Source organism: Calliphora vicina, chromosome 3 (assembly GCF_958450345.1).
Source record: "Calliphora vicina chromosome 3, idCalVici1.1, whole genome shotgun sequence".
Taxonomy (NCBI): domain Eukaryota; kingdom Metazoa; phylum Arthropoda; class Insecta; order Diptera; family Calliphoridae; genus Calliphora; species Calliphora vicina.
Genome location: NC_088782.1, coordinates 37,620,124 through 37,633,662, shown reverse-complemented (window position 1 = coordinate 37,633,662; position 13,539 = coordinate 37,620,124). Strand labels below are relative to the sequence as shown.

Here is a 13,539-nt window from a genome sequence, read left to right as displayed (position 1 = left end):
TTACAATCGAATGATTCGGTTGCACACATAGCAATCTTTGGTTACATCAACAGAAACTGTTGTTACTCCTTCTAAAATTTTGTAATCACAACTGTATAATTCGGACACAAAGGCAGAATCATTCGATTGGCTACAAATTCGGTTACTACTGTGTGTACTATAGATACTTATTACTATTCGTAATATTCAGTCTGATTTCATTTAATTTTGGGGTTTTAAATTTTATACCTCCTTGTGAAAAGTGCCAGTTCCGTCTTAATATGATTCACATACATATGATCCACAAAATACACTCCAGTAACTCAATGCAGACTCCATACAGCATTTTTATCCAAAAATTTGTCAGATAACTCTATTCGTCAGCGTTCTCACGACAATTGGTCCTTCGTTCCGGAACGATCCGAATTTCATTTGTCCATATATTGTTAATACGGCCACATTTTTTTCCCACAGGGAAGAACTTTCGTCGACAGCAGTCCTGTCACCCCAACAACAAATTCGTATGCGATGGATATGATACTCAGGATATTCTCTCAAAATTTGCTATGCCAGAATCATAGATGATTTGTGGAACCAGTTTTTAAAAAGATTGTTGATTGACGTCAACGACAAGATGAAGAAAATATCCGTATAGTCTTTCTATGAAAAGGAAATATAGTTCAAAGACAAACCTTTAAGTATAGTGAAGAACTAAAGAAGGATATTGTGTATCCAAAGGGTAATTCTCAATATCAATATCAACGATATTTTTAGTGATGATCTTATATAAGGTACAAGATTTCTCAATCGTAAGATAGCACTGAAGGAATCTATTAAACGCAAAGGCGGTAGACAGCATCGAAATTGAACAATCTTTGTCAGATGTGGAGACACCCACAAAAGGCTGGACCTTCCTTATTAAAAAGCGGGCATAAATGTAGCAATTGCGGCTAGGGAAATGACAAGGGTAAGGCGACCTGTAGTTCTTTTGTGAGCCATATATAGGGTATTCTTAAATTCGCCTACAACTCTGCATGATATGCGTATAATTAACAAGAAAATAAACGTATTTTTGGCAAAGCGAGGAAAAAAACCAACTATGTTTCGTTGCCTTTATTTATGTTTTTTATGTAGAGTTTCTTTTGCTAAGAAACCCTTTTTCTTCCAAAAGGTGTAAAACTGTAGTGCTCATTTGTACGCATCACCAAAAACCAAACAAAAAAAATTATACAAAAACAAAATCCAAGAAAGCAAACAAACAACAACAGATTTTTAACTCGAAGATGTGGATGGATGATGTGGTGGTGATGCGAATGCGAATTCATGCTCAGCCAATATTTGTTTGCAGGTATAATTTTTGTATCGAAGCATGTGTGTGTTTGTGTGGAGAACTCTTCCACCAGCCAACATCTATCTACTGCATGCATGCATGGTGTGGTGGTTGGTTCCTTGGCATGGTTCTGGTATGTTCATTTGACAGTGATTGTTGTGTTTTATGCGCGTGTAAACAAGCTACAATGATAACGATCTTTAAGATTTTTTTTAGTTTCAGTTTTTGTTTTCGTTTCATTTTTTGTTTGCTCTCTGATGTTGGTTGTTGTTTTGCATTTTTTGTTTTGTTCCGAATACAGACAAATTCAGACAGTGATACTGGGAGCACAGTGTGTGTGAAAAGGACTTCACTGGAAGTGTATAGAATTTCGGATGGTTATGTTAATTTAAAAATAATGTTTTCTGCACACACATTCACACACAATCGCAAGACCACTGTATAAAAAAAAACTTTAGCACAAAAAACAAAATCAGCTAAAGCAAAAAAAAAAGAGAAAATTTTGAAACTGGCAGCTGTTGTGTAGATGATGAAGATGAAGAAGAAGGATTCTCTAGAAATTGCGCAGTAAATAAAACTTCATAATAAAAAGTTCGCAGAAGAAATTCGTTAAAGATACTACTCGTACAAACTGACAAACAATGAGATACAGATATAACAAATATTCATACATACATTCATTTTTAGGTATAAATATTGTACATTTATTTATTTTTTTCATTTTTTTTTATATATTTTTGTTTATTTCTTATACAGTCAATTTTGCTCTGAGTTCGCATTTATGGTGTTGTAGTTGTTGTTATTTTTGTCTGATAAATGGCAGACATACTGGTGTCTTTCCATGCCCTATAGACGATGATGTTACAAGTAGTTAGGATTATGCAACACAATACTCAAATATTGATAATTCGTTTATGTTTTTCATTTGCCTATGGAATAGGTGTTTTTTTAATTTTCTTGTAATTCATGCTCCAAAACATTTTAAATTTTATGTGAGATTTAACATTTCTGGACCAATTTGTCTAAATTTTACAAGGTCAGAAATATGTGTGATCTCAGATCGATCTTCTTTTTTTATTTATTAAAAGCTACTGACGATATCCAATTTTTTTAAGTTTTTCGTATTAAATGACAATATTTGATCCGAATATTACCAAGTTATTATTCCATTAAGAATATTTTAAGTTACTCGTATCAGATCGATCACAGATCGATACAAGTTGATACCAGCAATTTGATCTGTTCGCGAAGGAAACCAATAAGTCCAATCATATCAGGGGTCATGTCGGCCTCGCAATAGTCCAAGTGGTGTTATTTGACCATCCAATTTAAGCAACCTCCTACAGTTACGGCTGTTATTGTAAATAAAAACGTAACATACCTTTCATTATGTGTGGATAAGTTTGAGTATCGACAACGATCATATAAGTTTGTATCAAGGGTAATCAGCTTAGCATAGTGCTTTCGATGGCGATGACCTCTCCGCTTCTGTTATCAGAATAGCAGTAATCCTAAGAACACGTTCATAGATTTTCCGATAGAAACCATGCTCCATGCAATTTATGGCCACTTTGAGGATGTTCAGATTCCAGGATAGTCTCCTGTCCAGAATAATACCAAGATACTTAGCACTATCCGCAGCTTTCAGTCTTATTCCGTTCGATTTCAGCGGATTAAACTTATCAACATTACGAGAGCGGGTCAATAAGTCCGTGACTTTTTGAATTTTTAGCTTTTCTTTTGAAACATTTGTACAATATAAATTTATTGAAAGTAGTGCTTAAAAATGCGGAATTTTTTTTTAAATTTTTAGCTTTTATTTTGAAACATTTGTACAATATCCATTTAGTCAAAGTATTGGCCATTGTTAGCTATTACTTTTTCCCATCTTTGTAGCAACATATGGATTCCGAGCCAAAAGAACTGCTCATCTTTTGAGGCCAACAACGAATCGGATACTCTGTTCCAAAGTGAAGCGTATCCCAGAGAGAGCGTTCTGTTTCGATCGAAACAAATAGTAGTCGGACGGGGCATGATCTGGACTATAAAGCGGGTGAGGCAAAACGTCGAAACCCCTTTATTCTAAATACTTTTTAACAGGTATTGCAACATGTGGCCGAGCGTTGTCATAATAGGAAATTACGGTTTCATGTCTGGCCGCATATTCTGAGCGTTTTTCGGACAATGCTCGCTTTGATACAGGTTCCCTGTCTGGCCAGATTTCAGCAGCTCATAACTAATAGATAGGACCGTTTTGGTTCCACCAAATACAGAGCATTACCAGAGCGCCATGGATATTTGGCTTTGGTGTTGATTCTGCTAGTTTGCCGGGCCTCATATACGATCTCATACGCTTTGGTTTATTGTAATGGATCCATTTTTCATCGCAAGTAATGATTAGGTGCAAAAATTATTTTCTTTTATAGCGTTCAAGATGCATTTCTCAGCTTCTATTTGTATGAAAACATTCTTCATTGAGTAATGCATCCAAAATCACCACTTCTGAACCGCACAATCCATCTCTCGCACGTTGAAATCGATGAAACACATTCACCATAAGCTTCGGTGTGCTTCAGCGGCACTTTTTTCAAATTAAAGAAGTAAAGCAGAACTTTCCGCATATGACGCTTTGTTGACACACAATTTTTGAAGCAAAAAACTTTGTTGTTTACACTATAATATTCGAATTTATTCTATTTCGATCTTTCCCTCTTAGTTTTAGAAACAACGTCGTTTTAAACTCAATTTTTTTTTTTGTTTTGTTTTAAGAAACTATGGAGTTGCCTTGTTTTTTTTAAAAAATGCATGAAGTTAGCAAGTTTTTACATAAAAATAACTTTTAAATGAGAAACTATATCAAAATTTGGTTCTGACAGAGTGATAATATATGAAACGCACATTCTATTTTTGGTGTTACCTCAATTTTCACAAAACGTGGAGTTACCTAGTTTTTCTATACGACCACAGGGCCGTTTTCTCATTAAGCTAACCCGACCTCATCTACCAATTATTTATCGTACAGATAAATTCAATCAGCTGACTGCTGTTCATAGTTTTTATGTGTTTGTGTTTTTGTAAACGAAATTAAATAAATTTTATTTAATTTGATGGAGGATGAACTCGAAAAACATGAGTTCCAAATGAATGCTGAAAGAGTTTATTATGCCAGGCCTAACTACATGCAGGATAATGAATTTTTCAAATGTTTTCGGCTGTCGATGGCCATATTAAACAGCTGATTTATGTAAACATGTTGTCACTTGAAGGCAGGGTTTCCAACTTTCACATCTATTTTGAGAGGTATTGCCATCTAAAAATAATGTTTTTTGTCGGTATATTGAGAAAACCAAAATTGTTAACGGACAGTTTATCGGCCTAATAAATTTATGTCGACATTTAGTAACAGGCAGTTAGTCGATACATTGAGAAAACTGGCCTTAGTCTTTTTCAAGTTTAAAAAAATCAGAATGACCCACTTTTAAGGAAATATATATTGAAGATTTGACCAAATTGGCAAAGTTTAATCATTTAATCTTGCACGGGGTCAAAGTTCAGATTGTCGATTTTTCATCAAAATGTTTATTTGTTTATTTTATAAGTATTTCAACAGAGCTTGATATAGGAAGAGAAAAATAATGAAACATTTTTGCTCTTGCATAAAATTGTTAATTTTAAATATTTTTTTATTAAAAATTGTATGTAGCTAATTTCATATCAGTGTTTGTTGACTTTTATAACGCACTGTACCCAAATGTTCAACATTTACTTTTGACATCATGCTGATAAAATTTTAGCAATGTGTACATTTTAATACATTGTTTAAAAATATCATCACAATAATAAAAGATACTTCACTTCAATTCAAGTACTTACTCACTTACTGTATACAGCAAAGGAATATTTCATAAATTCATTAAATTTTTCAAAGCGCACTTTAAGATGTCTTCAAAAAGATACAAACAAAAAAATAACACAAACCATTCAAGAAAAAGACAACAAAACAAACGCCATAAAATTGGAAATAGGAATTTTATTGTGAAAATACAACCCACTGCTTTTAACTGCGTGTTTTATCACGCAAATACTCAAGTGCACACATCCTGTGAATTCTACACATAAAACAAACAAAACAAAGCGGGAAAACAATGATGTTGGTCCTTCATTTAATATGCATTTGTTGGTCTTTTGGAAAAATGCAAGCTAACAAAAGAAACATGAAAATTTAATGAATAACAAATGAAATGAGAAAAAAAAACACCTTCCATTTTAACAATGAATAAAACAACAATTCGTTACAATTCAACAAAAAAAAGGAGAATATTGCTTACTAATAAACGCCATTCGTTCGTGAGGAGGAAACATGCTGGCAATAGAAATCCTGTTAAAGAGAACAATAACAAAAACGAAAAAGAAATAGAAAATCACGTACATTTTACATCCCATGATGATTGTTAGACAATGGAAGGTACTTGAAAGAAACACTTGAAAAGTTGCCAAATCCTCTGTAAGCAGGCGCAAAAGATAAATACCGCAAACTGTGATTTCGTCTCTTAAAAATAAACCTTTTCAACAAACAATAAATGCAAGGATCTATTGTTTAGTGTAGCTAACTATCGAGAGTATTTCCATTGAAAATTTTATTTAATATCTTCACACTATTTCATTAATATTGCTTTGGAAATATTAAAACTCTATGACTGTCAATGTCTCTCCCTCCGTCTCTCTTGCCTGACATCATTTTAATGTCATGCTGTTAAATATTGAAAAGACAGAAGAAAAAACCTCTGTCATATTTCCTTGAAGGCGTCATGTCCTTTAAATTCATTTTTTAATCCTTATTTTGACATTATTTATCTGTTATTGTTAACTGTAAAATGATTATACTAATCTATTTATTTACTTATGTATTTTTGTTTTCTTTTTTTTAGGTTATTGATATTGATCCATTTTGGGTTCCTACAACGGAAGAGGAATTCATGCATTTTGGTGAAAAGGCCGATTCAGCAAATCGTGCCAAGGTCTATATGGACAGCGTTAGACGCCGCAAGGGTCTGTATGTCGACGAAAAGGTGGTCGAACATGCTGAGAAACAACGTACTTTAAGCAAAAAGAAGTAGACTGCTGCTGTATGCTCGAAAAACTCATAAACGTAATGAGTGCCGCTTTAAAAATTTGTATAATATTTTTGTACAAAAAAAAAATACTAATAAATTTTATATTATGAAAAAAAATTTTTGACAAGTTTTTTTATTCAGGTATTCTTAAAAATATATAGCAAGGCGTATTAACAAGGTGAGTGCGTCCCGGCAACAAATACAACAATGCAAAAACAACAGGCAATTTGTTTTTGTTAAAATGTACGGTAAATGTCAAAATCAAGGCGAATTAAAATATTACTATGTTATTTACAATAACAAATGTAAACATAAACAAAGTTTGACATATAGTGTACATAAAACCACAGCGAATTAAGAAACAGCTGATTTTATGCACTCACCTTGTTAATACGCCTTGATATATAGTGTGCAGCAATTTTGACTTTATAGTTGTAATATTTTACACTATATTCACAAATTGGTGGCACAATTTTGTCTAATATAATTTTGTCTATAATATTTGATACAGGAAAGTAAAGTAATAAAATTAATCAATTTAAATTTCTAATTTTCCTATGTAAAAATCCATCGTTTAAAATGTTAACGTTTACTTTGTAAACAATTGAAATCGGACAGGGTTGTTAGGCGAAATTGGCGTAAGTTTGATACCAAATACCTACATTTGTTCTATAGTTTTGTTAGTTTTCTTTAGCTTTCCTAAAGCTAACAACAACAAATTTCAATTGGAAATTTTTTAGCATTTTTATACCCTTCACCTTCGTGAGAAGGGTATATATAAGTTTGTCATTCCGTTTGTAATTTGTATATTTTTCATTTCCGACCCTATAAAGTATATATATTCTGGATCCTTATAGATAGCGGAGTCGATTAAGCCGTGTCCGTCTGTCTGTTGAAATCAATTTTCTGAAGACCCCAGATATCTTTGGGATTCAAATCTTCAATAATTCTGTCAGACATGCTTTCTATTTAAAATGAGCAAAATCTGCCCACAAATGGCTGAGATATGATGAAAAAACCAGGACAACCTCAATTTTTGACCTATGTCTGGATTACTAAACCATTAATATAGACAATATGGATATCTAATGATAGATATTGCAAAGACCTTTGCAATGACGTATATAAAACCATAGTTAGTTGGACCTACAATGGGTCAAAATCGGAAAAAATATTTTTAACCCGAAAGTTTATTTCGCTAAATATTTAAAAATAAATGAAAAAACAAAAAAAAATTTTAAATTAAAAAAAAAAATAAAATTTAAAAAATTTGTTTATAATATTTTTTAACCTGTTTTTTACTAAAGGTTTTTTCGCTAAATATTAAAAAAAATAAAAAAACAAAAAAAAAATTCCAAAATTTTAAAAAACAATTCGAAAATTTTTATTTCCAAAAAATTTAAAAAGTGCAAAAAAAAATATTTTTGTTTACCTAAAAATATTTGAAATTTTTATTTTGAAGTATAATTTGGTGAAGGGTATATGAGATTCGGCACAGCCGAATATAGCTCTCTTACATGTTTAAAACTAATTTGTGTATTCCCAAAAATTACTTTGGATCATAATATGATTTCATTGGATCGCAATAATATATTTTATGCTACTAATAATGATAATAAAATGTTTGTCTTATCATAATTATTTTATTTTTCAACATAGTCTGTGCACTTTGTCCAACGTTTCTCCAATTTTTATTATCCCTTCCAAAAAAATAAGATTTCTTGAGGTCATCAAAATATGTATTTTTTTTTTAATCGTTGGAGTCAAATCTCTTTCCGCCGAGACATTTGGAAACATTGTACGGCCACAACGAAATTCAGTAATCCACTTGTTTACCATTGAAATTGATGGTGCAGAATCGACTGACAGATGCCTGTTGACAGGAGCAGTATTGTCCTTTTAATTAAGAGCCGCGAAATTCAAAAAGTCGCGGAATTGCCCACCGTCCGCTATGGATACACCAAAACGATCATCTTATACACATTAATAAGACATTTTGTTACTGGAAATAATTAGATCTGGAGTGTATCAATCAAAATTTAACCAGTTTGGTTCAGATGGGAAAAAACAAAGCAGGAGTCAAATCCTGTGGTTCTATAATGGTTTGGGGTGTTTTTGAATAACCTTCAAGATACCACATAGAATGGATCAGAATCAGAATGCCGTGTTTGTTCAGTGGGCACACATCACGAAGCAGCTGGTAGTGATGTTAATATGGCCCCCACCGAGTCCAGATCTTAATCGAGTAGATAACCTCTGATATGATGTAGGATCTAGGGGGAGAGTATAGCGCTTTTCGGATTTATTTTTAAACTGTTTTATAAACTGAAGTGCTAAATTTCTAAAAGCTTTGTTCCTCCTTTCATATAATACATTTACATATTCATAATAAGGGCCCATGTCCTGGGAAACCTTTCCTGTGTTCTATAATTCTTTTATAATACCATTCAAAGGTCTTTTTCAATAGTGACATGATGCCAAATCGGGGCAAAAATATGAAGACACTCTTTGCTGCTTCACAAAGGTAAAAGCCGTTTTTGTAGACACTCCGTAATGAATATTACTGTGTTTATCGTGTCTGATTTCAAAAATGATTGGCTTCTTTTGCCAAGTTGTGAAAAGTCTGCCAGTAGATAAATTTTTCGAATTGTTATTTAAATTTTTTTTTTTTTAAATCTTAATTTTTTTTTTAAATTTAAAAAAAAAATTTTGTTTTTTAAATTTTTTTTTGTAGGTCCAACTTACAAAGGTCTTTGAAATATCTATCATTATTATTGTCTATATTAATGACTTAGTAATCCAGATATAGGTCAAAAATCAAGGTTGTCCTGGTTTTTTCCTCATATCTCAGCCATTTGTGGACCGATTTTGCTGATTTTAAATAGGTAACTTCTCGAAAGCATGTCTGACAGAATTATTGATGATTCGGATTCCGAAGATATCAGGGGTCTTCAGAAAATTGATTTCAACAGACAGACAGACAGACAGACAGACAGACGGACATGGGTTAATCGACTCCGCTATCTATAAGGATCCAGAATATATGTATATACTTTATAGGGTCGGAAAATTATATTGTGGAAATTACAAACGGAATGACAAACTTAGTTAGTTGTAGCAAAAATAAACACTAAATAAAAGACAAGATTCTGATAAATACTTTATTTTATTGCCAGTGGGGGTTAAACATTTCATTGAAACTAATGTTTTTACTTCTTGAACTACAAACTAAAAGGTAAATTTTAAATAAATGTCAATCTTAATTAACAATCTTTATTTAAGATGTAATAATGCGGAAGTCTTGCACTTTCACACGAGAATAGCAAACTGCTCCTTATTAAATCGTCTCAATAAAAGAATAACAACCACTTGTTTTTTTTTTAACTGTTAAAAATTTCCAAACATAAAATGTTAGATAATTTAAAAATGTCGCTCTGCAACAAATATTGAACATGCGCAGAATATTGTGCTATAATTTATTATAAATGTTATACTCATTAAAGGCATACACTGTTATATGAGAGGTTTAGAGATTGGCTAGAATATTATGAAAGGTGTTTGAATTTACTAAAAATAAATTTATTATAACAGATTAGTGTAGGTAGTTTCATAAATTTGGAATGTGTTATTATAGTTTGTTGTGTATAAAAGTGTTATAAAATTATAACATTTAAATAGGATTCACAAATGTGATTGCAATTGTGAAACTTTTATACATACTTAAAGTTTTAAAAAAATTAGAATTAAATAAGTACGAAATATAATAAGGTATATTTATTTGATTGCTTTCAAAATAAAATTAAAATTTATAATTATTCTAAACCTATTCAAAATGTTCATTAGTTATAAACTATTAAATATTTGACTTGTGGACGATCTCAAACTATAAACACACATCATGATTTACAAACTAATATAAATAGGGTTTATGAATTGACTAAACAGTACTTCTCAAACCTAATACCTCTAAACAGTTTGGAGTTCATTGAATTATTATTTTTGTATTCAAATAACAAGTAGCTTTTCTCCGAAAACATCTAAACTAATAATTTAAAGCAGGGAAAGGCAAAACATGGGCGCCGCGTTTTTCATTTACTCTTCTCTTACGTACGTGTGCACACGCATTGTAGAGAAATAAACAACTTTTAATCAGTCTAGCTTGAGAACTCAAACAAGCAGGTTGTGTATCGTTTTTTATCGCACAATTTAAGAATCAGCGTTGCCAGTGAAAAAAAATATGTCCCAACATTTAAAGATGTATGATGAACAATATGAGATTTTACATTTTTAATTGGGGAAAAGCGACGAAAGTTTACTGGCAACACCGTTTCGTGGTGAGAGCGGAGAGAGTGTATAACTAATACAATCGTAAAATGCAATAGTATAGGTTGCCTTTCCCTGATTTAAAGACATGTAATTATAAAGTTGAGAAAATGTTGATGTTTTAAAAATTTCAACTATCACAAAACCAGCCGCGCATAAATTTTTTCCTAAATCGTATATTTGTTGCCACCATTAGATTTTCTATCAAAAAGTGCACCAAGACGTAAAAGCCTCTTATTGAATTTTCCAAATTTACAATTTTTGTCTAAATATGATGTATTTTTTAAAAAATTCTATTTTCGATCAGATGACAATATTTTCAAATCAATGATTTATACGAGTCCAAAAATATGAAACTTTTAAGTAGAATATTTCAGAAATTGAATTTTAAAAACCCACACACAATTCCTGGTTTAAAAAAATTGTTTTATGACATATGGGCAATTCCACGAGAATCGCTGCCACGACTGAAAACACAAAAACCTTTGAAACTTTTTTTCAAGATGATTTGAATAGAAGAAAATAATAAAATGTTGCTATGTGAAAGTATTTAGATCATATTTCTACATGTACCTCAAAATGATTTCCGTTTTATGTCACGTGCGATATATTTCGATCAATATTTTGGACAACAATATTTCGAAAGAACTTTTTATTATTTTAAAATATAGTACCCTCTGAATGGAACATAAAGACCAAATTATTTTTCAGATACTCTTATTTTTGCAAAATCTATTCCACTCTATGGGCGTACAAATGTCACGTACGATGATATGGAATTGCCCATATGTAGTTCAAAAAGTCTTATTAGTTTAGAACTTTTTTGTTTAAAGTACAATTTGTTTAAACTATCATAAAATATTAGGACATTATGACAATATGAATTAATAGCAAGCCGTTTCAATCCCCTCAATTATTACAGAGATTATTCTGCGACACTATGTCAAGTGAAATAAATGTCACAGATATTTAGAAAAATTGTAAGGGAAATTTTTTTATTAAATTTAAAAAATTTAACTATGTTCTTAGTTAGGTATCAAAATTCGTAAAAAAATGTGGACCGGAGAAATGGCTCGGCAACCGAAACGACGTATATCTTAGTCATAACATGGCTAATAACGAAATTATAAACACGCTAATCGAATTAATCAAAATTAATTCCTAGTTTTGTACTGAATTTTCCATCCCTGCTACTGTGCAGTTAATTCTATAATAACACAAGTTTACAAATCAAACATTTTTGTTTGCTCATAGAATGAAACTTATATTTTTGAGAAGAGCTACGGACGCTAGTTAATTGAACATTTTTTGTTTCCCACCTATAAGTCAAAATTTTGAGATATATGGGTTTTTATTTTTCACCTGCCCTGAGTAATACTAATGCATACTGTAGTGTACCTAATTGTGGTATTTAAGTATTTACATCGTTTTTGGGTACTCAACACTCTGGAGAAGCTACCAGATACTTTCAGACTTGTATTATTTTGACAAATTCCAACAAAAATTAACGAGAAAAAAATAAATACTGTTTAAAAGGACATCTTTCCTGTAGAGAAACGTTAATAAATCGCTATTAAGTACAAAACTCTAAAGTAAAAACTATTTTAAAATATCTTATAGAAAATGTAAAATAAACCCAGACCATTTTTGTTTTATTTTCGGAAAAATTATTCAGTCAAATCGAGGTTTTCCTATAACACAAACACTGCAAAATGCTTATTTACTTTAAAAAATTTCGTAAAAGCTTTAGATAAGACAAAACCAGCATTTCAATATTTATGCAGTGTGTTCCCGAGTCTTTCTTTGGCTAAATTAAAAGAAGGGATATTTGTGGGTCCTCAAATAAGAAAAATTTTGGGTGATACCAAATTTGAGTGTCTATTAACCGATGTTGAAAAAGCAGCATGGAATTCTTTTAAACCTGTTGTTCAAGAATATTTGGGGAATAATAAAAGTCAAAATTACAGTGATATTGTTGCGAATTTATTACATAATTTTGAACTGATGGGCGTAAATATGTCCCTCAAAATTCACTATTTACATTCTCATGTGGATTTTATCCCGGAAAACCTCGGACACTTGAGTGACGAACATGGAGAGCATTCCCATCAAGATTTGAAGTTTTTCGATATTAATTATCAAGGTTTTTGGAATCAGAATATGCTAGGAGACTACTGTTGGAGTCTCGTGAGGGAGACAAATGAAAATAATTATAAACAAAAGATTAAAACACTTCACTTTTAATTTTTTTGTCCTAATTTAATGTACATTTTTATATGTTTCGTTTTTAAGAAATATCTCAAAAGTTTGACGTCCAGGATTTTTTTAAATATTTTTTCCGAAGTTGGAAGACCTAAATACATACATCCCCATATGTTTCAATTCATGAGCAAAAACCTTGTAAACTAGTGTAATTTGAGAAAAACATTTGCAGTCTATTTTTCTTATTGTTCTAAGTAAAATTTAATTTTTTTGATCTAATATTAAAATTATTTCAAAATGCATATAATTAAACACTTGAATATAAGCTAATAAATAATTATGGGTAATGAATCTCCGGAACCGGTTGTCTGTGTCGTGAGAAAGATTTTAAAATTAGTAATTGTGTTTCATTGCAACTAAATATTTATTGCAGGTACTTGTAAGTATTACCTCATAAAATATTTTACATAAAAATTCGCTTAAAAACAAAAGAATTTAACAAATCTCTCGAAAGATGTTTAATAAAGTAGATTTTTTAATAAATGGGAAGGAACACCAATTGAAAAATGTGGATTTTATTAAGCAAAGACA

General features: G+C 31.1%; 2 protein-coding genes across 2 annotated transcripts in view; one reads left to right on the top strand and one right to left on the bottom strand.

The window, feature by feature from the left end:
- Positions 1-6,540, top strand: part of LOC135953297 (elongation factor-like GTPase 1) — a 328,020-nt gene extending 321,480 nt beyond the window's left edge. The window contains exon 6 of the mRNA XM_065503116.1: positions 6,238-6,540. Coding sequence (XP_065359188.1) covers positions 6,238-6,426 — 189 coding nt within the window. The 3' untranslated portion in view covers positions 6,427-6,540. The remainder of the gene's footprint in view (positions 1-6,237) is intronic.
- The window catches only part of LOC135953298 (oocyte zinc finger protein XlCOF7.1-like), a 107,857-nt gene that overhangs the window by 31,521 nt on the left and 62,797 nt on the right, over positions 1-13,539 (bottom strand). The gene's annotated exons all lie outside the window — the stretch shown is intronic.